General features: G+C 41.1%; 1 protein-coding gene across 11 annotated transcripts in view; it reads right to left on the bottom strand.

Annotated features, from left to right (window-relative positions):
• PPP1R12B (protein phosphatase 1 regulatory subunit 12B) overlaps positions 1-25849 on the bottom strand; it is a 214731-nt gene that overhangs the window by 111783 nt on the left and 77099 nt on the right. For 4 of the 11 annotated variants that reach the window (XM_008268574.5, XM_008268576.5, XM_008268575.5 and 1 more), the window contains exons 9-14: positions 25462-25574; positions 22487-22690; positions 20839-20921; positions 19298-19423; positions 16707-16889; positions 11912-12082 (exon numbers count right to left, since the gene is read on the bottom strand). In XM_008268574.5, coding sequence (XP_008266796.3) covers positions 11912-12082; positions 16707-16889; positions 19298-19423; positions 20839-20921; positions 22487-22690; positions 25462-25574 — 880 coding nt within the window. Of the gene's footprint in view, positions 1-11911; positions 12083-16706; positions 16890-18753; positions 18795-19297; positions 19424-20838; positions 20922-22486; positions 22691-25461; positions 25575-25849 lie in introns of those variants that run through there. The other 7 variants (XM_008268577.5, XM_002717594.6, XM_070055088.2 and 4 more) reach the window with 4 other exon arrangements.

The following is a 25849-nucleotide window of genomic DNA, read 5'->3' as shown; positions in this document are numbered from 1 at the left end:
GGAAGAAGCTCCAGGCTCCTGATTGGCACAGCTCTGGCTGTTGCAGCCAATTGGAGAGTGAACCAACAGATGGAAGACCTCTCTCTCAAAAAAACAAAACAAAACAAAACAAACAGACAAACAAAAAAACAAAAATGGAGTCGAGGGGAGTGTGTAGAATCTCTTTCTGGAGTACTTTTTTGAATTGACAATTGCCTTCATCTTGGAGATAGGAGAATGAATCAATGACTTTTAAAAACCATGACTCAGAGTTTAATTACTTGGTTTAAATTTCTAACATTCCAGAGAGGATGCCAAATTAATCTGCTGACAGCTTCACATTAACAGGAAAAACCACCTGGCTCACAAAGACCTCAAGGGATTCAAGGAGGTTGATACGTGTGCAGGTATGACTCAGCCAGGGCTGACAGGATCCTGACCAGACAGAACAGACTTCAATGTAATAGGGGCTAGTTGGGCGAGACCATTTTAGCTTCTGGTAGAGAAAAACTATTTTTAGCCATTTCTAAAAAAGAAAAGAAAGGGCATCCACATACAAGATGTAAACTTCAGGGCTGGTGTTGCGGGAGAGGGGTGAAGGACAAGGCGAGAGGAGAAACAGAACAAGAAAATCAAAGGCAGACACTATCAGACTCTAATATTAGCTGAGGGAATTGTTTACATTTTGTTGCTAAGGAAAACTCGGAGCTTTGGAAAATGAACCCAATCACTACACTATTGTGACAGCTGCTGCTTGGCCCAGTGCCCTGCAGGGTTATCTGCCAAGTGCCTGCCACTTGCCATTCCTGTCCTGCTGTCTGCCAGCCCAATCAGGCCCTCTGTAACCAGATGACCGGGCTGGTTTCTGCAGGCCTCAGGAGCAACTGAAAGCCGGGATGGCAGAGCTAGAGTGACTTGAAGGGTGAGCCTGTTGCATTCTGGACTGCAGATTCAGACAGACTAACCCCAGAGTTAAACTTTTATTCTGAATGTATAAGGCTTACATCCAAAGGAAGAAATGGTTTGTGAACTCAAAGAGGAGGAAATGAGGCCTGGCTGAAGGTCTCCACTATGCCTCAGACCCAGGTGTGATATGTCCTCAGCAGTCCCAGCTTTTCAGGGGGGAAAAGGTACTTTACAAATGCAAGATTGGGTCCTTCCTAAAAGTAATAAACTGCTTCAAAAATTCTTTCCTGAGCTATGTATGCAAAATTATAAATTATCTAGAATTCTTCCAACCTTGAATCTCTGACTATCACATTTACTCCTCAACTTCACAGCGTATGTTCACAGATTTCTACCCTAAGATGGACTTCTAGGGCTGGTGCTGGGTGTTTGAGTCTGGGCTGCTGCACTTCAAATCCAGCTCCCTGCTACTGCTCCTGCAAAGGCAGCAGAAGATGGCCCAGGTGCTTTGGTCCCTGGAAGAAGCTTCCTGGCTCCTGGCTTTACTCTGGTCCGGCACTGGCCATTGCAGACATCTGGGGAGTGAACCAGTGGACAGAAGATTCTCTCTCTCTCTCAGCCTCTCAAATAAACAAACAAATCTTAAAAAAAAAAAAAGGAGGGACTATTGTACCTCAAGTTAAATTTTTTCAGGCCCTCTTGTCCCTTTAGCTCCATTATAATTCTGGAACTTTGGCAAACACAGAAAAAAAATTATAATTACCACACAGAAAATGTTAACATTTATATGTTTTCCTTTTGTTTTGTTTTGCTTTCTTTTTCACAGTTTGGTATCACAATATATCCTTTTGTATCCAGCTTTGTTCATCTAACAATGTATAGTTAACAGAGTACAGAACGACTGCCACAGGGCGGAGGGCTGAGACTGATCGGGGCAAACTGGAATGCACGCACCCACTCATCACCTCTTAGAACAAAACACTCTCAGGCAAGGAACGCTAGCTTCGCAGTCCAATAGTATGGCCCACTCCTCACACGGAGATTTTTCTAAGAGGTCGCCTCCCACTGGTTAGGTCTTGCTGTGGCCAGCTTTAAAGCACCATTTATCCCAAAGCTCACTAACTGTTTCAGATTGGACCTGTGAACGCAGACTGCAGGGCTCCATCATGGTTCCCCAGCAGGATCAAAATGCTCACACAATGAGCTGATTACACAGAGAGCTGCAGCTTCAAGACAAGAATTAGCACCCTCCATGCTCTTTCACAAGGAAAATTCAGCTGTTTTCAAAACATCTGATTTTTTTTTATTTCAGCTTATGCTTGCCTAGAGGGAGAGACTAAACAGCATTAATTCTGTAAGGCTTAAATGATACGTTTGTTTGATCAAGTCATTCTCCTGTTGAAAAGCCATCAGTGGTATTCCACAGCTTTGAGAAGCTGAAATTCCTCAACATAGCACAGACAAAATCTGCATGATTTGCTTCCTGCCTACCTTTCTAGCTCCACAGTTTGCAAAGTGTATCTACTGGGTTTCTGTGGAAAAACCACAGAACTATTCTCTGGGCACTGAAATTTAGGAAACGCTGCAAATCCTAGCCATTCCCAAGCCCCGCTCTCCAGACCTATTCCTCCTCGCCCAGAGGAAAGACTGGGAGGCGGCTTTTGGGTGATCCGGTACTGCTTTGTTTAACCTGTTTCCTAGATGCATCTGGCCATATTATACTTTTTACCCTCATCCTTGTCCATTCTTCCCCTATTGAATTCACACTCTATACTGAAGCAGATTATTATTTTTCTAAAGATTTATTCATTTATTTGAAAGGCAAAGTTATAGAGAGAAAGAGAGACAGAAAGAGATCTTCCATCTGCTGGTTCACTCCCCAGTGGCTGCCAACAACTTGGATGGACCAGACTAAGCTAGGAGCCAGGGGCTTCTTCTGGATTTCCCACATGAGTGCAGGGGCCCAAGGATGTGGGCCATCCTCTGCTGCTTTCCTAGAAGCACTAGCAGGGAGCTGGATCAGAAGTGGAGCAGCCAGGACTTGAACTGCCCATATGGGATTGCTGGCGCTGCAAATCGTGGCTTTAACCTACTGCACCCCAGTGCTGGACCCGGAAGCCAGATTTTAAAAGCCTGACATTTTTAAAAGTTCATGTTACTCAGAACCTCTACTCTTAAGTATACACCTAAGAGAAATGAAAACATATGGTCACATAAAAACTTGTACACAGATGTTTATACTAACATTATCCATAATAACCAAAACATGGAAACTACTCAAATGTCCATTAACTTATGAACAAATATGGTAAGTTCATTTAATGGATTAGTATTTGGTCATTAAAAGGAATAAAAAGAATAAATTTTAATACATGCCTCAACATTGAATGAACCTTAAAAACACTGAAAGAAGCCAGGCACAAAAAACTATATATATGAAACCATTTATATGAAAAGTAAAAAATAGGCAAATCTCCAATTGAATACAGTAACACATCAGAAAGATCATTTACTCAGACCAAGTGGCATTTATCCCTGGTATGCAGGGATGGTTCAACATTTGCAAATCAAATGTGATACATCACATTAGCAAATTGAAGAAAACCATATGATTATTTCAATAGATGCAGAGAAAGCATTTGATAAAATACAACACCCTTTCATGATGAAAACTTTAAGCAAATTGGGTACAGAAGGAACATTTCTCAACACAATCAAGGCAATTTATGACAAACCCACAGCCAGCGTCCTATTGAATGGGGAAAAATTGGGAGTATTCCCACTAGATCCGGAACCAGACAAGGATGCCCACTCCCACCACTGATATTCAATATAGTCCTGGAAGTTTTTGCCAGAGTCATTAGTCAAGAAAACAGAATCAAAGGGATACAGTTGGGAAAGAGGAAGTCAAACTATCCCTATTTGCAGTTGACATGATTCTATATATAGGGGATCCAAAAGACTCCACTAAGAGACTAATGGAACTCATAGAAGAGTTTGGTTAGCAAGATATAAAATCAACACACAAAAATCAATAGCCTTTGTATACATAGACTATGCCACAGCAGAGAAAGACCTTCTGAGATCAATCCCATTCACAATAGCTACAAAAAAAAAAAAAAAAAAAAGCTTGGAATAAATTTAACCAAGGATGTCAAAAATCTCAACAATGAGAGTTATAAAACATTAAGGAAAGAAATAGAAGATACAAAAAAATAGGAAAATCTCCCATGTTCATGGGTTGGAAGAATCACATCAAAATGTTCATACTACTGAAAGCAGTTTACAGTTTCAATGTGATACCAATGAAAATACCAAGGACATTCTTCTCAGATGTAGAAAAATGATGTTGAAATTCATATGGAAACACAGGAGACCCTGAATAACTAAAGCAATCCTATACAACAAAAACAAAGCCTGAGGCATCACAAAACCAGATTTCAAGACATACTGCAGTGCAGTTATAATCAAAACAGCCTGGTACTGGTACAGAAACAGATGGATAGACCAACAGAACAGAACAGAAAAGGCAGAAATTGATTCAAGCATCTACAATCAACTTAATCTGTGACAAAGGAACTAAAATCAATCCCTGGAGCAAGGACAGTCTCTTCAACAAATGGTGTTGAGAAAACTGGATTTCCACATGCAGAAGTATGAAGCAAGACCACTACCTTACACACTACACAAAAATCCATTCAACATGGATTAAAGATCTAAATCTATGACCCGACACCAACAAATTACTAGAGAACATTGGGGAAATCTTGCAAGACATTGGCATAGGCAAAGAGTTCTTGGAAAAGACCCCAGAGGCACAGGCAATCAAAGCCAAAATTGATGAATAGGATTACATCAAGTTGAGAAGCTTCTGCACTAGCAAAAGAAACAGCAAAGTGAACAGGCAACTAACAGAATGGGAGAAATTATTTGCAAACTATACAACTGATAAAGGATTAGAATATATAAAGATCTAGGATATATAGAGATCAAGAAATACAACAACAACAAAAACAATCCTGGTAAGGACAGAGGACTTAAACAGACATTTTTCAAAAGAGGAAATCCAAATGGCCAACAGACACATGAAAAAATGCTCAGATCACTATCCATCAGGAAAATGCAAATAAAAACCACAATAGGTTTCACCTCACCCCAGTTAGAATGGCTTTTATACAAAAATCAATAAACAAAAAATGCTGGTGAGGATGTGGGGAAAAAGGTACCCTAATCCACTGTTGGTGGGAATATAAACTGGTAAAGCCACTATGGAAAACAGTATAGAGAAACTTCAGAATGAATACAGACCTACCATAAGTCCCAGCCATCCCACTACTGAGAATTTAATGAAATTCTCATGAATTTAATGAAATCAGCATATGAAAGAGTTATCTGTACCAAATGTTTATTGCAGCTCAATTCACAGTAGCTAAGACCTGGAATCAACCCAAATGCCCATCAACTGAAGAATGCATAAAGAAATTATGGGATATGTACACCATGAAATACTACACAGAGGTAAAAAAAAATCTGAAATCTGATAATAGGCAACAAAATGGATAAGTCTGGAAAACATTATACTTAGTGAAATAAGCCAGTCCCAAAGGGACAAATACATGTTCTCTGTGACCTGTTATAACTAATAGAGCACCTAAAAGGCAATCTGTAGAAGTGAAATTGACACTCTGAGAAGCAAAGACTTTAAACAGCCCTTGTCTTAACTGTTGAGGAACAGCTTTTTTTTCATACTATTTGTTAACCACTTAACACAGAGTTAATCATATGTGTATAAAGTTAATTGAAAATAGATCTTAGTAAAAAATAAGAGTGGGAATAGGAGAGGGAGAGGGTAAAGGGAGGAGTGTGGGTGGGAAGGCAAGAAGAATCACCACGTTATTAAAGTTGCAATTATGAAGTGTATGAAGTTTTTAATCTTAAAGTTGTACAGTTCTGCACACATTCCTACAGACTTACTTCTAAGGGTACAGTTTAAAAATTTGCCATGGGACCCTAAATCTCCTTAAGCTGAGTGGTAAAAATAGCATTTTAAGCGTTAAAGTGATCATATAGATGGGATTAAGTGTTAAAGTGATCATATAGGTAGGATTATGTGTTTAGTAACAATAATAGATATAATTAAAAAGTAGTAAATGTTCCAACATGGGAAGCAGTCCATACAGTGGACTCATAGAATGACAATCGCTTTAAGTAGCAGTCTGATCTCAGAATCAGCTCTTAAGGCATTTTGGTCTGGCTGAAAAGCCCATGAGAGCATTTCAGGCATGGAAAGCAAAGACACTGTGGCAAAAAACATCCTACATGAAGGACCTTGATGGGTGAAACTCCAGTGGAAAGAAGTGGTCATCAAAGGAGGAGGTACTTTTCTCTGAAGGGAGGAGAGAACTTCCACTTTGCTTATTTGCCTGTCTAAATACTAATGGAGTTCGTAGATTCAAAAGGCTTCCATAGCCTAGGCAGTTCGTCAAGAGCCTCGGTTGATCACTGAGGTCATACATAAGAGTGCTAATTGTTGGGGCTGGCGTGTGGCGAAGCAGGTGAAGCCGCAGCCTGCAGTGCCAGCATCTCATATGGGCGCCAGTTCAAGTCCCAGCTGCTCCACTTCCAATCCAGCTCTCTGCTATGGCCTGGGAAAGCAGCAGAAGATGGCCCAAGTCCTTGGGCCCCTGCATGCATGTGGGAGACCTGAAATAAGCTTTTGGCTCCTGGCTTCAGATCAGCCCAGCTCCGGCTGTTGCAGCCATCTGGAAAGTGAACCAGTGGATGGAAGACTCTCTGACTGACTGACTGACTGACTCTCTCTCCCTCTCTCTCTCTCTCTCTCACCCTCCCCTCCTCCCTCCCTCCCCTCTCCCTCCCTCTCTCCTTTCCTCCTTCCCTCCCTCTCTATAACTCTGCCTTTTAAATAATAAATAAATAAATCTTTTAAAAAAAGAGTGTTAACTGTTAAATTAACAACAGGAGTCACTGTTCATTAACTTCATATGCAGAACCTCTGTCCTCAGAGAGTTGTATTACCTCAGAGAGGTAATGGTAAAACTTGTTCTCAAGATTTATTTTAGCCGGCGCTGCGGCTCACTAGGCTAATCCTCCGCCTAGCGGCGCCAGCACACCGGGTTCTAGTCCCGGTCAGGGCGCCGGATTCTGTCCCGGTTGCCCCTCTTCCAGGCCAGCTCTCTGCTGTGGCCAGGGAGTGCAGTGGAGGATGGCCCAGGTACTTGGGCCCTGCACCCCATGGGAGACCAGGAAAAGCACCTGGCTTCTGGCTCCTGCCATCGGATCAGCGCGGTGCGCCGGCTGCATGGCGCCAGCCGTGGCGGCCATTGGAGGGTGAACCAACGGCAAAAGGAAGACCTTTCTCTCTGTCTCTCTCTCTCATTGTCCACTCTGCCTGTCAAAAAAAAAAAAAAATTTTTTCATTCAAAAAAAAAAAAAAAAGATTTATTTTATTTTAGTGTATTAAATGGAGGCTATTCTTATGCCTTGTAAGTTTTAGTTATGTCTAAGTGCCCAACTCCATTGCTTGCTTTCTTGGGTGCTTCTAAATTAATGATAAAAAACTTGTTCTCAAAGACTTACTTTCTTTTAATGTATTAAGTGGAGGATATTTTTATGTCTCATAAGTTATAGTTATGTCTAAATGCTCACAAAAGATGTATCATTCTTGGGTGCTTCTTTAAAGTTAGTTAAGTTTATAAAAAAAAAGAAGTAAAATTAACTTTGAGATGCAATGACTGAACAGCCCTTGTCTTGACTGTTGAAGAACAGGTTTTTTTTTTTTTTTTTTTTTTTTTTCCGAGGAAATGTTGAACTCTTTACTTAGTATAGAGTTGGTCTTCTATGTATAAAATTAATTGAAAATAGATCTTAGTAGAGAATAGGAGTGGGAATGGGAGAGGGAGGAGGAAGCGGGGGTGGGAATGCGGATGAGAGGGTGGATATGGTGGGAAGAATCACTATATTCCTAAAGTTTTACTTACAAAATGCATGAAGTTTATATTCCTTAAATAAAAGGTTTCTTGGGGAAAAAAGATACTGTGAATGGTGTTACGATGCAGTGGATGTCGCCAAGCTTGCTGAAGCAGTGCCAGTGGTTTGCATGAAAGCCTGGAATGCCTGGGGGAGCCCTCCCACAAGAAGGTCCTGCCTTCCAGCCTCTTTCTGTTGAGAGGCTGATGCAGCGTGGGAAAACAGGCGTGGACAACCTGAGCTGGAAGTGACGTGGGGGATGTGGAATCCACATAAAAAATGCTTTTAAGACTACTGTTACCAGTCTATTCTGCTTCTTCTTTTTTTAAAAATGTATGTACAAGCATAATAGATGATTAAAAATCTATGTGCAAAAAACAAAGCAAAAAAAATAGGCAAATGTCTAAAGACAGAAAGTAGATCAGTAGTTGCTTAGGTCTAGGGAGAACAGGAGGAGGGGGCAATGGTTAAAAGGTACAGGATTTCCCTTTGACATGACAAAAAGGTCCTAAGATTGAAGGTGCAGACAGTTGCACCAACTGTGAATATACTGCAAACCACTGAATCGTACACTTTAAATAGGTGAACTGTATAGTTTAAGAATTACACCTTTAAAGCTGTTAAAAAGTTCTTCCTATGGCTCACTGCGGGTCTTAGCATTGAAATTCAGTCTTTATCATCAGCTGTACAACTTTGCATTAAATAGCGCCTACAGGCTACTTAAGCTTCATCTTAAACCACTCTTCCTAATTCCCAGCACTTAGATTTTACAGTGCCTTCTTTCAGTTTCTCCAAAGAACCAAGCACCTTCCCACACCAGTGTCTTTTCAATTGGTTTACGTTCCACTTGGAATGATCATTCCCTTCTTTTCACCGAGGTGTTATTTATGCTGCAGATCTTGGTTTGAGCATCACATCCGTATGAGACTTACTAGATCCCTTGGGAGAGGGAAGTCTTCTGTAGACAGATCTTCTGCACCACACTGTCACAACAACTCATATGGCCTTTTTAAGGTATATTTCACAAGTATAATTATTGGGGTCAGTGTTGTGGTACAGTGGGTTAAACCACTGCTTGCAATGCCAGTGTCCCAAACAGAATACTGGTTTGGGCCTGGCTACTCCACTTGTGATCCAGCTCCCTGATAATGTGCCTGGGAAGGCAGCAGAAGATGGCCTAAGTACTTGAGTTCCTGCCACCCACATGGGACACCTGGATGGAGTTCTTTGCTAGTAGCTTCAGGCAGGCCCAGATCTAGCTGTTGTGGCCATTTGGGGAGTGAACCAGCAAATGGAAAATTAATCGATCAATTGATTAATCTCTCTCTCTCTCTCCCCCCCCTTTCCATCTTCCTGTCACTCTGCCTTTCAAATAAATAAGTAAATATTTTTATTTATTTGAAAGTTAGAGTGACAGAGAGAGGAGAGACAGAGAGATTTTCTATCCACTGGTTCATTCCCCAAATGGCCACAATGGCTGGGGTTGAGCCAGGCCAAAGCCAGAAGCCAGGAACTTCTTCTGGGTCTCCTATGTGGATGCAGGGTCCCAAGGACTTGAGCCATCCTCCACTGCTTTCCCAGGCACATCAGCAGGGAACTGGATCAGAAGTAGGGCAGCTGGGAGTTGAACTGGAGCCCATTCAGGATGCTGGCACTGCAGATGTCCACTTAATCTGCTGTGCCACAGCGCCTGCCCCATAACTAAATCTTAAAAACAAAACAAGAAAGTACAATTATTAATAAACACTTGTTTTTGTCACCAGCATATGTTTCCCAAGGGCTCAGCATATTTGATCTACCAATATATCACTTGGGTTTATCACAGAATCTAGTAACAGCAGGTGCTCAATAAGTATTCTGAAAGAATGGATGCTAGTACATATTGAGTGACTTAATCCAGCAGTTCCTTATCTAACACCTCCCTATTCACCTTGTGCCTTCCCTAAAATGCAGACATCTTGATCTGTACTTGACATACCACATTCACCTTAAAATTCACTTACATCTTGATTTATTCTTTTATTCTTATATCTGCTGTTCCTATAGGAAATATGTCATAGGTATCCTGTGTGGTACACAGCAAGCACTCAATGAATATTTACAGGATGAATACATCTTACAAAGTAGAAATAAAAGCTGTAGTAGGTGCTACCTTATTGATCATAGGTTAAAATTCCCAGAAGAGAGTAACTATCCCTCTAGGTTTCTCTAAATTAACAGTTCATGTAATTATTTAATAATGCAGTCTGTAAATAACCCAGTTTCCCCACCCTTTTGGAAACAATGATCATTATAATGACTTGAACTCATTTTACTTTCTTCAGCTCGGAGACTTTTCTTCAGCTAGTGAAGAGGTGACCTTTGCATTTGCTTTCTAGGTGAAACTAATAGTATCTTCATTATATATAAGCTAGTAAATACACAAGTATTAACTATTCAAGGTTAATTAATATTTCCTTGGTTGGATGCCAATTAAAAGAGGACAGCTGTTAGTTCTAGAACTCTTTGCCCAGAAAATTGATTTTCTTCAGTTTTCATATAAAGACATTTTAAAAAAGAAAGGAAGGAAAGAAGGGAGGAAGGAAAAGAAAGGAAGAAAAACATTATTTTCGGATTCACTTAACATCCTTTCCCTTCCCTCCCTTCTCAAAATGTGTCTTTTAGAGGTGTCTTTATAATAAATAAATACCTATAGGATGGAACTCCTATTGCATCTTACAGATGGTAAGATTTCTTGACTTACTACACATCCATACAGACATACTCACAAATATGAAATCTCCTTCCTTTGGGTATGTGAAATAACATTAAGTCAAATAAATTTCTGTAAGGTTTCACCTGTTTAAGTCTTAAAAAGGGATAATGATAGCCTTAGTCTTTAAGTAGATCTGAGACACTTGAATGGAGTGCATTCTATTTTTTATACTCCTTCCAGTGAGAGAAAATGACCAATTCTCCATTGGTCATATCTCCAAAGTCTCTTTTTAAAAATTTTTTTTATTTAATAAATGTGAATTTACAAAGTGCAGCTTTTGTATTGTTGTGGCTTCCTCCCCACCTCCCTCCCTCCCACGGCCCTCCCCTCTCCCACTCCCTCTCCCATCCCACCCTTCATCGAGTTTCATTTTCAACTACCTTCATATACAGAAGATCAACTTAGTCTACACTAAGCAAGGATTTCAACAGGCTGCACACACACAACCACACAAGGCACAGGGTATTGTTCAACTAGTAATGTTGTCATTAAGTTTCATAGTAAAACACATTAAGGACAGAGATCCTACGTGGGGAGCATGTACCCAGTGACTCCCGTTGTTGATTTAACAATTGGCACTCTTATTTATGACGTCAGCAATCACCCGAGACTCTTGCTATGAGCTGTCTAGGCTACGGAAGCCCCTTGAGTTCACCAACTCTGAACTTGTTTAGTCAAGGCCATATCACAGTAGAGGTTCCTTCCTCCCTTCAGAGAAAGGCACCTCCCTCCTCTAAGGTCTCTTAATTCTAACAGAGTTGTCCTTGGTTTCTTCCTTTAATTTCTACTATGTCGTTCACAATTTCTTTCTAAAGAAATTACAGAATAGCCAGTCACTATCTTTTTACCATATTCTCACATTCTATCCATTTCCTTTTCTGCTGTTCAGAATTCTCAAGCAATCACAACTTTATAATCCTAGCTCTCTTTGAGCCTTTTGTCATACTACTACATATTACTATTTTGCTGCAAAAGAAGTCATCATGGACTACAGAGAACAAAACAAAGGATCACAAAATGCACACAGAATACCTGACTACTGTCTCTCTCACAAGACACACGGGGGAGAAAAAAAAGGTATGAGTATACCTGTAATAGAATAAGTGTTTATATTAAATAATAATTAAGATCTGTTAAAAGTCTTCCAAAGGCAAAAGACTGAACCCATGCAGTATCAAAGATCTCTTTTCACAGATTTATCTGAGACTGGGGAAGACTCCACGCAGTCCTTCCTCTCCTACCTGAAAACAGAGCCCCACGAGTGAAATCAGTAGCCTAACGTACCTCCTCTTCTCCCTGGCTTCCACAGAGGAGTCCGTTCCAGTGGAGGAGAGCACGGTGGCAGCTGTCACCCCATTGGCAGTGCTAGGTAGAGGGCGATTGGTGATCACACACAGCGGGGTGCTGGGAGAAACACTCTCTGCTGTCGAGTCAGTCTGGGATCTGTAAGGAGTCCTGAAACAGACAGACACAAGCAGAAAGAGGATGCTCAGGGATCCTCCACAACAAAGCACTGGGACAGAGGTGCAAGAGTGAGATAGGCTTATCTAGAGAATCCTCTTGCTTAGATTGTGTTTATTTATCCATTCCAAGCTCTTAAATTTTTAAACACTGTGATTACACATTTAGTCTCACATTCTCTTCCCAAGGAGTTCTATCTTATGGGTTTGTTTGTTTTAAAAGACAAACGACATTAGCTAAGCTACAAGACAAGAGAGTGACATATGCAAGAATACCTTCAGTGACTTCACTACCATCTGGTCTCCACACATGCACACAGACAGGGCTTCTCTCCACATGAAAAAGACACCAAGTTCACTTACAATATTAGTATTCACCTGTCCCTTATTTCTTGACAATGTGCATCTTGATTGTAATCTTCAATGTACACTTGATGACCATCTTCTTGGATTATCCAGACATCTGATCAGCACCCTACACCCTCAGTATGTTTGGTCCTGGATCACCTGGTGCAGCAACTGCTCTCTCTCTCCATATGACCAAAATAAATGCCTAATTATCTATATTTATAACTGCCTAAAGGAAAAACTGAAACAAAAACTGCATAGGATTTTATGTGTAGCCTTAACTACAGACGTTTCAACAGCAAGCTGTATAATTAAATTCATTTACATGAAAACAAGATCTTTGTTTCTTAACAAAGACTTGGGAGCAACCAATGGCTCTCCACCCCAAAAGCTATCATTTGTGATGTCACAGCTTGTTGCTGGGGTAACAGATCCAAAACTGATACAGAGATGAGAAAAAGCAAAAAGCATGAATCTTTTAAATCTGCTTTTTCACCTACTCACAATTATTACCAGAAATGTCACAAGTAGCTATCTACTTACCTCCAAATAAGCACATTATTAGAATAAGCTTGGAAGAAATAATCAGATAATAAAAATCTCAAAGTAATATCTAGATACAAATATAAACATAGGGTACTTTTGAAGATGGTGGTGGTATCTAAAAATACAAGCTGTTTCCTCAGAAGCAATTGGCACATAAATGTGAGATTCTGTATTCATTTGTTTAATTTTAAAAAGTTTGAAGAGAAACAATTCCTCAGACTTACAAGACATATGAGCCTATAGGAAGTACTAGTAAAATTATAAACACAGGGGCTGGCGCTGTGGCACAGCGGGTAAAGCCACCGCCTGCAGTGCTGGCATCCCATATGGGCATTAGTTCGAGTCTCGGCTGCTCCACTTGCTGTCCAGCTCTCCGTTAATGGTCTGGGAAAGCAGTAGAAGATGGCCCAAATGCTTGGGCCCCTGCACCCACGTGGGAAACCTGGAAGCAGCTCCTAGCTCCTGGCTTTGGATTGGCGCAGCTCCGGCCATTGTGGCCATAGGGGAAATGAACCAGCGGATGGAAGACCTCTCTGCCTCTCCTCTCTCTGTGTAATTCTGACTTTCAAGTAAATAAATAAATCTTAAGAAAAAATTAGAAACACAGCTATAAAAAATTATATTTATCAAAACCTTACCTGAAATTTTACACAGGATAATAACACATTTTGGTGTCTGCAACTTCTTATGCTGTAGAAATGTCAGGGATCTAATTTTTTTATTAAGTTATATAACGGGACTTTATCATTTTGAAATGTGCTATAATTTTACAGACTGTCAGGAGCAGAATGAAAGGGCTCTACAGTGGAATCAGAAGCTGCACAATGGAGGAGAATCAACCTGGGCTTCTGGACCACCTGGAGATGAGCTGAAACTCATTTAATTTCTCTATCTCTCCTCCTCTACAATATAGGAATGATACCTTAAAATGTATGGTTCTTGCAGTAATTAAGTAAAATAATATTTAAGGAACACCTGAAATAGTGCCCAGAATAAAACAAACTTTGTGGAAAAAAAATTGTGATAAAACAGACAAGAACTTTGAAATGTACAAACCTGGGCTCAAATCCTGGCTCAGTTCCTTACTAGCTGTGTGACCCTGGGCAGATAACTAAGCTTTTGGTCTCAATTTCCTCATTTATAAGAAAAGAATAATACTTTATGTACTAAAGTGTTGTTTAGGAGACTATCAACAACATAGATGTGCCTGAGGTAGCTGGTTATCTCTCCATATCACCGTCTCTTCCTCCTTCACTAACAGTGCCAGCCTCTGGATTACTGAAGGCTGCGATGTATCAGGTTAAAAATCCACATTTCGGCCGGCTCTGCGGCTCACGAGGCTAATCCTCTGCCTGCGGCACCAGCACCCTGGGTTCTAGTCCCGGTTGGGGCACCGGATTCTGTCCCGGTTGCTCCTCTTCCAGTCCAGGGCTCTGCTGTGGCCCGGGAGTGCAGTGGAGGATGGCGCAGGTCCTTGGGCCCTGCACCCGTATGGGAGACCAGGAGAAGCACCTGGCTCCTGGCTTCGGATCGGAGCAGCGCGCCACCCTTAGTGGCCATTTGAGAGGTGAACCAAGGGAAGGAAGACCTTTCTCTCTGTCTCTGTCTCTCTCTCTCTCACTGTCTAACTCTGCCTGTCAAAAAAAAAAAAAAAAAAAAAAATCCACATTTCCCAAAGGCTTCCCAGCCATTACTGGGATCCAACAGTACATGAAGCAGAAAATTACTACTTCTGGGAAAATTCTCAAATCAGTGGCAAACCTTCTTTGCCTGCTTCCCCCTTTTCTCCTTCTTCTTGCCTAGAATGCAAAGGATGGTTAGAGCTCCAGCAGTTACTTCAGACCAAGAGGTAATCCATGGAAACGAGCCATGACGTAGGACTGGGATCTTTTCATGACTGTGGAGCTCCTGTGCCAGCCCATTTCCAGGCTTTCTTAACAGCAAGGGAAGAAAATTAAACTTTTATTTTTTAAGCCACCATTATTTGAATTTTTTGGTTATGTGTGAGTAAACCAAATCCCAATATAATTTTTGTACAGTGCCTAACCTAATGCCTGCCACATAATATGGTTCAATACATGGTAGGTGTAATTATTTCTCCCAGTTTCAGATCGTAATGGTTAATTAAGTAACCCTTCTGTTGTCTATGGTGATAATACTTACCATGGCCATGCAACTGGATTGTATGAGGACCTAGCAAATTTCTACATAATTATACTTATTAATATAATTATCAATAACCCATCATAAACCTGTTATTCCTTGCCAAATTAATGGTCACAATTATTTTAGGGAACAACATCAAGTAAACTAAAAAATACCAATCAAACACCATCGTTGTTGACATTTTCACAGTAGTACTATAGTTATAATCATTTTTTATTTTCATTATGTCAACTGTAGAAACCAGACCAAAAAGGGGAACCCTTTGCCATATCCAAAGGCAAAAGGTCACTGACCACACCTAAAGGATTAAAAACTGGAGCTAACGTTGTGCTGCACATTTACAATGCCACTGAGTCTATGCCACCCCTTAGATTAATTGGAAACCAAAGAGAGAGTACTCTCAGAACACAGTTAGACAAACACAAATGACTCCCTCCACACAATGTTTCCAGCAAAACATTCTATTTGGTGGGAAGTTTTCATAAGGCTATAGGCGCCTTTGGTAAAGTGTGTTAGCTTTTCTCCTGATTTGGGTTTGTATGTCATCTTCCAAAAAGACTAAATGAAGTGATTCTTAGTCAGAATTACTGGGAAATTATATAAGTATGAGAATATTCTAATATGAAATAATTTAATATTTTATATATTTAATATTTAGTGTGGTCAATAAATTGTAATCATAGGGGCTGGCACTGTGCCACTGTGCAGTGCCAGCATCTCATAGGGGCACTGGTTTGAGTCCTGGCTGCTCTACTTCTGATCCAGCTCTCCTCTAATGCACCTGGGAAAGCAGAAGAAGATGGCCCAAGTGCTTGGGCCCCTGCACCCACATTGGAGACCCAGATGAAGCTCCTGAGTCCTGGCTTTAGCCTGGCCTAGTGGATGGAAGACCTCTCTCTGTATCTCCCTTTCTCTCTCTGTAATTCTGCCTTACAAATAAATAAAAGAAATCTTAAAAAAAAAAAAAAATTGTAATCTGGGGCCAGTGCTGTGGCATAGTGGGTAAAGCCGCCACCTGCTTTGATGGCATTCCCAGATGGGCGTCGGTTCGAGTCCCAGCTGCTCCACTTCCAATCCAGCTCTCTGCTATGGCCTGGGAAAGCAGCAGAAGATGGCCCAAGTCCTTGGGCCTCTGCACCTGCCTGGGAGCCTGGAAGCAACTCCTGGCTCCTGGTTTCGGATCAGCCCAGCTCTGGCCATTGCAGCCATATGGGGAATGAACCAGCTGATGGAAGATCCCTCTCTCTGCCTCTCTGTAACTCTGCCTTTCAAATAAGTAAATAAATCTTCAAAAAAAAAAAAAAATTGTAATCATAACTGGTAAGGTGATTGCTAGATGAAAGTAATCATAATAAGGTCATGCTTAAATATCAAGTGCAACGACTCCTTCCCTTTGATTATTCAATCAGCAACTGTTGAATGGCCAATAAAAGTCAAAGCAAAAGCATCCTCACGTTTTTACAGGAATTCAAGCTTGCTTCTACAGTGACAGAATCTCACGTGTTTCCAGAGGCATAACTCTGACGAATGTTAACTCAAATGGCTCTGGGAAGCCTTACCTGCCGTGGTGGACAGATGCAGTAGTGTTTGCACTGACTGGTGCAGAGCAAGAAGAGGCAGGTTGCCACTGGCTGCCCAGAGAGGTAGATGAACCAATGGTAATGGGTGAGGTAGCAGGAGATGAATTGCGACTGGCTGAAATGTAGGGACTTGTGGGGTCACTACTTCTACCAAATGAAGCACTGCAAAACAGCACACAGTCACTTTCTTCAGGACATGCTGTCTGCCCACCATTTCCCACACCACCTTCCCACCCAGACTGTGCACTTTCAAAATGAATGTGGACCAAGGAGAGGATATTATAACTGGGAAGCAGAGTGATCAACCCCAGCCAGAGCTGGTCACTGGCAGTAAGCAGGCAATCATCCAAGAGTGAAGGAACCGTCACTCTTTGAAGGATGATCTTTTGGTCAATCATCCAAAAGAATGAAGGGACGTGAAGGAGGAGAGGTGATATTTAACAGAGGAAAGCAGAAAAGAAGAATATATGAGGCAAGAGTAGAAGCTAAGAAAGAGAAATAATAGGAAATAGTTTATTAGAAAATACAATTTCCAACAAGCCCAAGGCAAAAAAATCATGCAACCCCAAATATCTACCTGATACAGAAGTAGCATTGCGAAAGCTACAGTAGGATCAGGGAATTTGAACAGGTTTGGAAGAAGAGATTTGAAATGAAAAAGAGAGTAAGAGTAAAGAAGTTCTGTGAACTAGTTACTGAACTTAAAGCAAATATATCTTTGGGAAGATTTAAAGCACAAACTCTAGAAAGTAATACTGTATAGGTGATAAAAGCCAATTTTTCCTTTGTAAGAAATATCTCAATTGCAGCAAAAAAAAAATCTGGAGTTAGAATTTTTTAAAATACTCTTGATTATAATAGTAATAAGACACTTGATGGGATGATCTAAAAAAAAAAAAACAACAATGCCTTTTTTGAAAAAGAGGTGTGTTCCCGGGGCACACGAGAGGAACTCCAGCCTCTCATAAAGAGAAGAGATGAACTGGAAAATGCAAAGTATACCCAAGTTTGGCATAGCTAGGAAAGATATTTTCCCCACACTTTCTTTTAAAAACGGGAATGGTATAATTTTTTTCCTCTTGAAAAGATCATAAGACAGGAGTTTAATAGAATCAAAACATGCTTTAGAGTTTGAGGAGAAGAGCTTTGGAAACTCAGAGTATGAAGCAAAGTTGCAGAATGTTTCTCCAAAAGTTTTCACATAATTAAGCATGCTCCCCACTCTAAACACAGACAGCCCTTCCCTCCTCTGTTCATTCTAACTTTGCCAAACTACACCTATTAAACCAATGCCACTCCACCTGTTTGCTGATGATTTGGATAATGAAAATCAGCAACCTCACCACAAAATAACACCACAAAATAATTCCATGTGTGGAAACTCAATGGCAGTTTTCTCTGTTTTTTAAACCTAGAATATTATATTATAAAAACTAATTATTTATTTTGTCGGTAGACCATGACCTCAGCTTTTAAGACAAACAGATAATTGCTTTATAAAGCCAAAACCAGCTGGCTTACATAACAGACCATGGAACTTGTATATCTTGAATATGAAGCCCTCTCTTACAGAATGTATCTACAGAACTGAAGAAAACTTTAGGGTAACAGTGGCTGTTTGTTTTATAGCTTACTATTTCCCGTCTTCCGATATTAACTAGTCAATAAGAATCTTCCTGTCAAATAGAAATCAGTTTTGACCCCAAATAGCTAACCTGCTCATAAAGTCTATTGCCAAAGCCTGTTTCTAAGCTAACCAATCATCTAGAAAATTGAACAATGAAGGTTATGATGTGAAGAGGCAGTTGGAGCGGTTAAGTGGAAGTGAAGAAAAAAATTCAAAATAAGCAGTGAAAAACAGAATCTTCCACATCAGCAGCAAAGTTCAAATTAAAACAGTAACTAAGGATATCTTGTTGCTTAATGGCTCTGGCAAAGGTGCTTTGCATGCTGGCTAGTAGGTGGCAAAGAAAATAACTGCAGAAAAGGGAAGACAGTCGAGAAGAGAGGAAGGAAACCCATGTACCTTCTCTGCACCAAACTTGCGCGTTTCACATCTTGATGGATCTGAGGGCCATTAAAGTCATAAAAAAAAAACAACTCAAGTCCCTAAGTGAAACTTCTGTAACGTAACAGAAAACTGTCCCCATGTCCCACCCTTCACCACCCTACAGTGTCCCTCCTTCTTCCCCCCAAAAATATAACTCGAGATAAGAACTGCTCTAGCTTTAGAAAAAGAAAAGACAGCTACTGGACAAGGGTGAGTTAAATTCAGTCTTGCCCAGAGATTACGAGAAGTCACTTCTGATTGGCGATGTTAACAGGACTGAGAGAATGGAATAAAAAGTCAGGTGTGTGGTGAGAATTTGGAATTAGCTTACTTTAATTCAGTTATCAAGAAAATAAGTTAATTTTAAGTTAGTCAAGATGTTAATCCCAAGAAATATAAAGTAATTCATTTTTGATTCATTGCTATGGTGCTAATTGGATATAAAAAGGCATGCAGTTATGACCCCCATTCCCATGGCCAGAGTGGAGGAAATCCATTGCCCACCCCGTGAGCCTGGTACCTTTTCAAGTAGGGTGACACATAGGTGGAAGGGGCAGCTGTCTGTGGGGTGTCATTTCCCTTCGCCTCCTCCCTCCACAGCTGCCGGGTATAGGAGCCGCTCCGCACTAGGTTAACGGCCGATTCTCTGCAGAGGCATAAGAGAAAGCAGTTTCTGTCCATGATACAGTGCAGACAGGGAGGGAAGAGCCTGGTAGGTACACTTAATATGGCTAAAGAACTAGACACATTCTTCAAATAATTGTCTGTTTTACGTGACTGTTTTCTGTACAGAGGGAGAGTTCAGAATTACTGTCTGCTTTCTTTTATAAATTTCAAAGTCAACCAATTTTGAAAGGTACCAATCTCATCATGTGAAATGCTCCTAAGCCTTGCAGTCCCTGCAGGAGGCTGCGGGGAAGTGGGTGGTGGCTAAGATGAAGCCTGTCCCCAGGGAAAGAGGCACTTCTGAAGGAGAAAGGAAGGACTTGCTGAGATCCTCTTTAGCATCTTAAATGAAAGCCTCCAGGAAGGGGACGCAGCAGGGCTCAGCAAAAAGCTGTGTGTTCCCACGCTAAGTGAGGTTCTCCAGAGCGGTCCTTCTCCAACTTCAATGTGTATCTGAAGGGAATTTGAGGGAATTTGACAAAGATATGGATTCTGATATTCACCAGTTCTGGACTGGAACCTGAGGGTCAGCAGTCCCACCGTGTTCTGTCTTGCCCCCCAGAGACGCTGCTACTGCTGACTGGAGAACCCCATTTAGTGAAGACAGGTTCTAGGCCAAGCTCTGTCCTGAGTTGCAGCAATAGTTCAAAATCCTAAATTCATTTCAACTTTTTCTTAAATAAATCATATTTTTTTAAAAAAAATAGCTATCATTTAGGGCTGGTGCTGTGGTACAGTATCCCATATGGGCACCAGTTCAATTGCTTTCTATTCCACTTCTGATCCAGCTCCCTGCTACTGGCCTGGGAAAAGTAGCAGAAGATGGCCCAAGTGCTTGGGCCCTGCAACCCGCAAGACAGATCCAGATGAAGCTCCTGGCTGCTGGCTACAAGCTGGCTTAGCCCTGGCCATTGTGGCCATCTGAGGGGTGAACTAGCAGAGGGAAGGTCTTTCTCTGTCTCTCTCTCTGTAACTCTGCTTTTCAAATAAACAAATAAATCTTTAAAAGAAAAACACTATCACTTTAACTTCCTTATCCATTTGATGAGAAACACTTTAAATTTTATCTACTTACAAATCAGAAGTTGAGCGGCTGAATTCAATGATAGTATTTATTATGTGGTAGGCACTAGGGGCCTTTGAAAAACTAGATAGACACAGACCCTCTGCAGAGCCTGCTGGTGAACTACACCTAATCCACACTCAGCAGGGTCAAGGGAGACTTCCTAAAGAGAGTAACATCTAAGCTGACGTTACAATTTGAAGGGGAAACAAGGAAGTAAGGATTGGGAAGCAAAGTAAGCAGAAGCAACCAACAACTCATAGTATGCAGAGGACATTCACAGATCACCAGGCCTGGAAAAGAGGACCACTTCCGGCCTGCACTGAGGTTACCTGTTCTCCTTTTCTTCAATGTCACTTGTGCTGTTGAGTCTCCGGGGCACTAGGGAACTAAAATAGCCTCTGTTTTCTCTCTCCTGTAAAATAAAAACAAGCATAAAGCCCAGGGAAGATACCGTGTTGACAAAGTATAAACACATTTTGGGTTGAAAAGCAGAACTTAATATACCTATATAATCTTATCTCTGCACTCATCATTAATCCCACTTTCAATAATATTACAGAAGGTTAGCATCCAAAAGTTTATTCCCAACTTTCTTCCATTAAAACTCAGCTTGTAGGGAAACAGTTCTGATGGGAAAAGTCAGGATGATCAAAGGAAGAAAACAGCAGCACACATCACACAAAGCACCAGCTCTGCCTTTAGTCCCCAGCAAACCTTCCTGGAGAGGCAGCTTCCTGAGAACACCCTCGGCAAATTCGCGTGCGGTAGAGCTAATCCACCTATGACCCCTCACCCTGATCTTCTATGAATACACAGATGAACTAGTTGTGATGTTAGTCTGCTCGTAATTCTACAAATGAAAAATCACGTTTTTTTTCCCCCTAAGTGCTAACTTGTCTGAGCTTCATTTGAATTCAAAGCCCAGTTTAGAGAATTTTGTTTCTAACATTAAAAGATTAAGTTTCAGGGGCCAATGCTGTGGTGCAGGTTAAAGCTACAATCGACAGCACCAGCATCATGTATGGGCACAATGGGTTAAAGCCACGGTCTACAGTGGTTTGAGTCCTGGCCGCTCCATTTCCAATCCAGCTCCCTGCTATGGCCTGGGAAAGCAGTAGAAGATGGCCAAGTCCTTGGGCTCCTGTACAAACGTGGGAGACCCCAAAGAAGCTCCTGGCTGCTGGCTTTGGATCAGCCCAGCTCTGGCCATTGCAGCCTATTTGGGGAGTGAACCAGCACATGGAAGATCTCTCTCTCTCTCTTTCTTTCTCTCCTCCTCTCTCTCTGTAACTCTGCCTTTCAAATGAATAAATAAATCTTAAAAAAAAAAAAAAAAAAAAAGAGGAAGCATCTGGGGCCAGCGCTGTGGCGCAGAGGGTTAAGTCATAGCCTATAGCACTGGCATTCCACACAGGTGCTGGGTCGAGTTCCGACTGCACCATTTCCAATCCACCTCCCTGCAAATGTGCCTGGGAAAGCTGCAGAGAATCTATGTGGGAGACCTGGCTCCTAGTTTCAGCCTGGCTCAACCCTGGCTGTTGCACCCATTTGGGGAGTAAACCAGGGGACAAAAGATCTCTCTGTCTCTCCTTCTCTCTCTCTGCAACTATGCCTTTCAAATAAATAATTTTTTTTAAGAGTAAGTTTCTGGTTTGGTTCAGAAGAACATTTTAGGCCATATTCAAATTTTCGTGCTTCTGATCCACTGTTTTGCTCTAGGTGGCTAAGAAGAATAAACACACAGTAAGCCAATAGAAAAAAGCTATTTTTAAAGCCCCCCCCCCATGCTTTTTTGCCAAGTAAATAAAAGCAAACAAATAGCTACTTGGCTAAAGTATCACTATGCCTGCTCCCTTTAAAGGCTTTGTACTTCCAGAATCAACTAATAGCCTAGAAAATATTTCATTTATTCCCAAGATGGAATTTTCATGAAAGAAAACTGCTTTGAAATTCCCCCATATCCTGCCCAAACCACACCTTTTCTTTATTGTCCAGCAGAGCGGAAATCCGAGGGCTTGACGAGGAGCGGTAGATGGAGGAGCCGCGGTCCCGCAGAGCTTCCCTGGAGTTGGCCGCCTCACTCAGCGTGTTGTGGCTGCCAGTTTTCCTGAGTCCTAGTCTCCACGAAGAGGGGGACTCATCTTTGGGCTCTTCTGACTTATTAAAGAAGCTGGAGGAGTACTGTGAGGGAAGATGCAAAGAGAAGGGATGAAAAGGAAAGGTTCTGGCTGTTCTTTTCCAGACTGATTGGCTTTTCCATACCTAACAAGTTTCGGGGAGGCAACACAAAACTGTAGAACACAGGGCAGCTTTCTGCCAACGTTCCCTTCCCCACCCGGCAGATGCTAGTAACCTCTCAAGGCAATAGTCTCAGATTCTTAACACACTGCTCCTAGCTGACAGAGCTGCCCTGGGAAATTGAATACCATTTGCTCTCCTTATGCAAGTAACACTAACCCAGAGCACCAGGAGACAGAGTTCTGGTAGGACATCTTCTCTTGACTCACATACCACTGAAAACGAGACATTTCACTTCTCTAGGTCTCAACATGCACATCAATAAAATGGTAATAATGAGCTTAATTCTCCTTGAGATAAAGTTTACTTTGATGCATAAAAACCTTGAAATCAATGCATACAAAATGTCTTCAAAAAATTCATGAAAAATGCATATTTGGGGTTGGCATTGTGGCGCAGTGGATTCAGCTGCTGCCTGCAACACCAGCATCCTAGAAGCTACTCCACTTCCATTCCAGGTACCCACTAATGCACCTGGGAAAGCAGAAGACAGCCCAAGAACTTGGGGCCCTACCACCCATGTGGGAAATCTGCATAGTGTTCCAATCTCCTGGCTTTGGCCACTGCAGCCATCTGAGGAGTGAACCAGTAGATGAAAGACCTCTATGTGTGTGTGTGTGTGTCTCCCCTTCTCTCTCTGTAACTCTGCCTTTCAAATAAATAAATCATAAAAAAAGAAAAATACATATTATGGGAAAAACTATACTATCAAAATTTTTGTGCAAAAATAAGCTTATGTTTTAATTCCATTTTCCATGAACTTTTTGAAGTATACATATATATCTAGACTAGAAGACACATGATGAGTTAATGTATAAATAACATTTTAAGGTACTGGGTGTACAAAGCTAATAACAGTAAAAATACTAGAGGTAACTCTACTCAAATTCTGATTGTTGACTTAAAGAAGATAGTTTATTTGAGATAGGCCAGCAGTTCCATGTGTTATATTTTTCACTGACCAGCAAAATCAAGACCAAAAAAATTCAAACAACTGCCACCTTTTATATTTTGTCATCTTCTCATAAAAGAAAAAACCATCACCATCACTACATTAAAAAAAGAACAATAAGCACAAAAGAAAGCTTATAATTAATTATTGCAGTTTGTTGCAAACCAGGGAAATATAATAGACTACCGTCCCCTCAAGGATCATTTGGAAGTATGACTTCAGCCAGCAGTCCCTTCCTGAGCCTGGGGAACTCTGAACGGACGCTTGAGTCCTTCTCCCCATGTCAAGCCGTTTTCACTGCCCGGGATGGTGAAAATGCAATAAAAATGTAAGCCCTTTGTCTCCAGCTCAGACTTCTTTCTTCCATCTGCCATCTTAATGTACTCACAATTCCTTTCAGCTCTGGAGGCTCAATCAGCTTTCTGTAAGTTACTCTCATTCTAAGGGGGAAAATGCCTGTCCCAGAATTATTTTAGCAAAGTGTAATAAGCACATGTGTGTGCTTGTATTTTTTTGACTCGATGTTTTTACTTTTTAGAAATAAAGATTAGTTTCACATAGAAGCAGTGGCAATCTATGAGATCCACCCAAATGACTGGCACATGAGTGAGGACTGCATACTACGTGAACCTCTCGAATGGTGCACAGTGATAGCTCTAGGAACAAATAAGTAGCCTGGGCTTTGTTCCCTCATTTCCACAATGATGCCATATGCCCATTTTTCCAATTTACTAGGCGCTAAGAAGATCAATAACTTGACAACTGTAAAACCACAGAGCTTTTTCCACAGCTTCATTTCAAAGAACTCAGATCAATTTTTAACCTCAAAGCTAAATGTGCCCTTTGCAGAGCAGCCATCGCCCAGCTCTGCCTCGCTGAGGACGCCTACACTCTGAGGGCTGCACAGAGTACAGGAGGAACCGCCTCTGCTATTCAATACTTCCTACCGCTGCCATCTGCCTGCCCATCATAAGGTACGAAGATTTTACTTATGAAATTTAGGTTTTGAAGTAAAAAAAGGAGACAGTGATCAAAACAATTAATTCAGGGAATGAGATGACTCCCCAGCCCAGTCCAAACTTTAGATACAGCTAATTTCAGATAATGAAGAAAACAGGCAAATGACAAAATTTATTTAGTCCCAGACTATGTATATTTATATATGTGTGTGTGTGTGTGATCTTAAAACTGTATAGTTAAATTTGTTTGATGATGGTTTTATAGGAATTTTTTGGATAATGTAATTAGACTGAATGTCTGGACCCTATAAATTCATATGTTGAGGCCCCAACCCCAAATGTAATTATATTTGGAGACAAGGCCTATAAGGAGATGATGAGGGTTAAATGAGGTCATAAAGGTAGGACCCTAATCTCATAGGACTAGTGCCCTTTTAAGAAGAGCTCTCTCTGTTCACCACATTAAGAGGTAGCAAGAAGGTAGCTAGCTTCAAGTTGGGAAGAGAGCCCTTACCAGGAAGTAAAAAACCACTGGTACCTTGATCTGAGACATCCCAGCCTCCAGAACTATGGGAAATAACTTTCTGTTTATGTCTCTTGGTCTGAGGTAATTTATCATGGGAGAAGACTAGCACAGGCAAGAATGTACATTGTTTTGCAAGAGAGTATTTTTAAGGTCTTTCTAAATGTTGTTATTGCAGTAGGGTGAAATATAACAGCCAAAGCAATTCCACAGTACTCACTCTCCTAGTAGAAGAGGCAGAGAAGGCATTCTGAGCTGGCGCTGGTATCTGCTCCATGATACTACTCTTGCTCTCAGAGTTGGAATGGCTGACAATGGCTTCTGGCTTTTTATCTGTTATTTAAGACAAGAGAAGCAACAAGTGCAAGTATGAAATCTTATCTCTGTGTGGATATGAGCTTTTCTGCTAATAGAAAGGGGCTGCCCATGTTCCAAACATATTATTAGAGCCATGTGATGTCTGGCTCAAACTAAGATGAAATCTCAAGCAATTATTGTTAGAAGAAAACAAACTCAATGGTATGCTCATTTTGGTAGGTTCCAACTTCAATTTCCAGATAAAAATTCTCTCCAAATTAGTAATTATATATAAAAAATCATCAGTAACT

Source organism: Oryctolagus cuniculus, chromosome 13 (assembly GCF_051225735.1).
Source record: "Oryctolagus cuniculus isolate XC-2025 breed Fujian yellow rabbit chromosome 13, ASM5122573v1, whole genome shotgun sequence".
NCBI lineage: Eukaryota > Metazoa > Chordata > Mammalia > Lagomorpha > Leporidae > Oryctolagus > Oryctolagus cuniculus.
The sequence above is the reverse complement of the archived record's forward strand: the minus strand, read 5'-3'. Positions and strand labels throughout refer to the sequence as shown.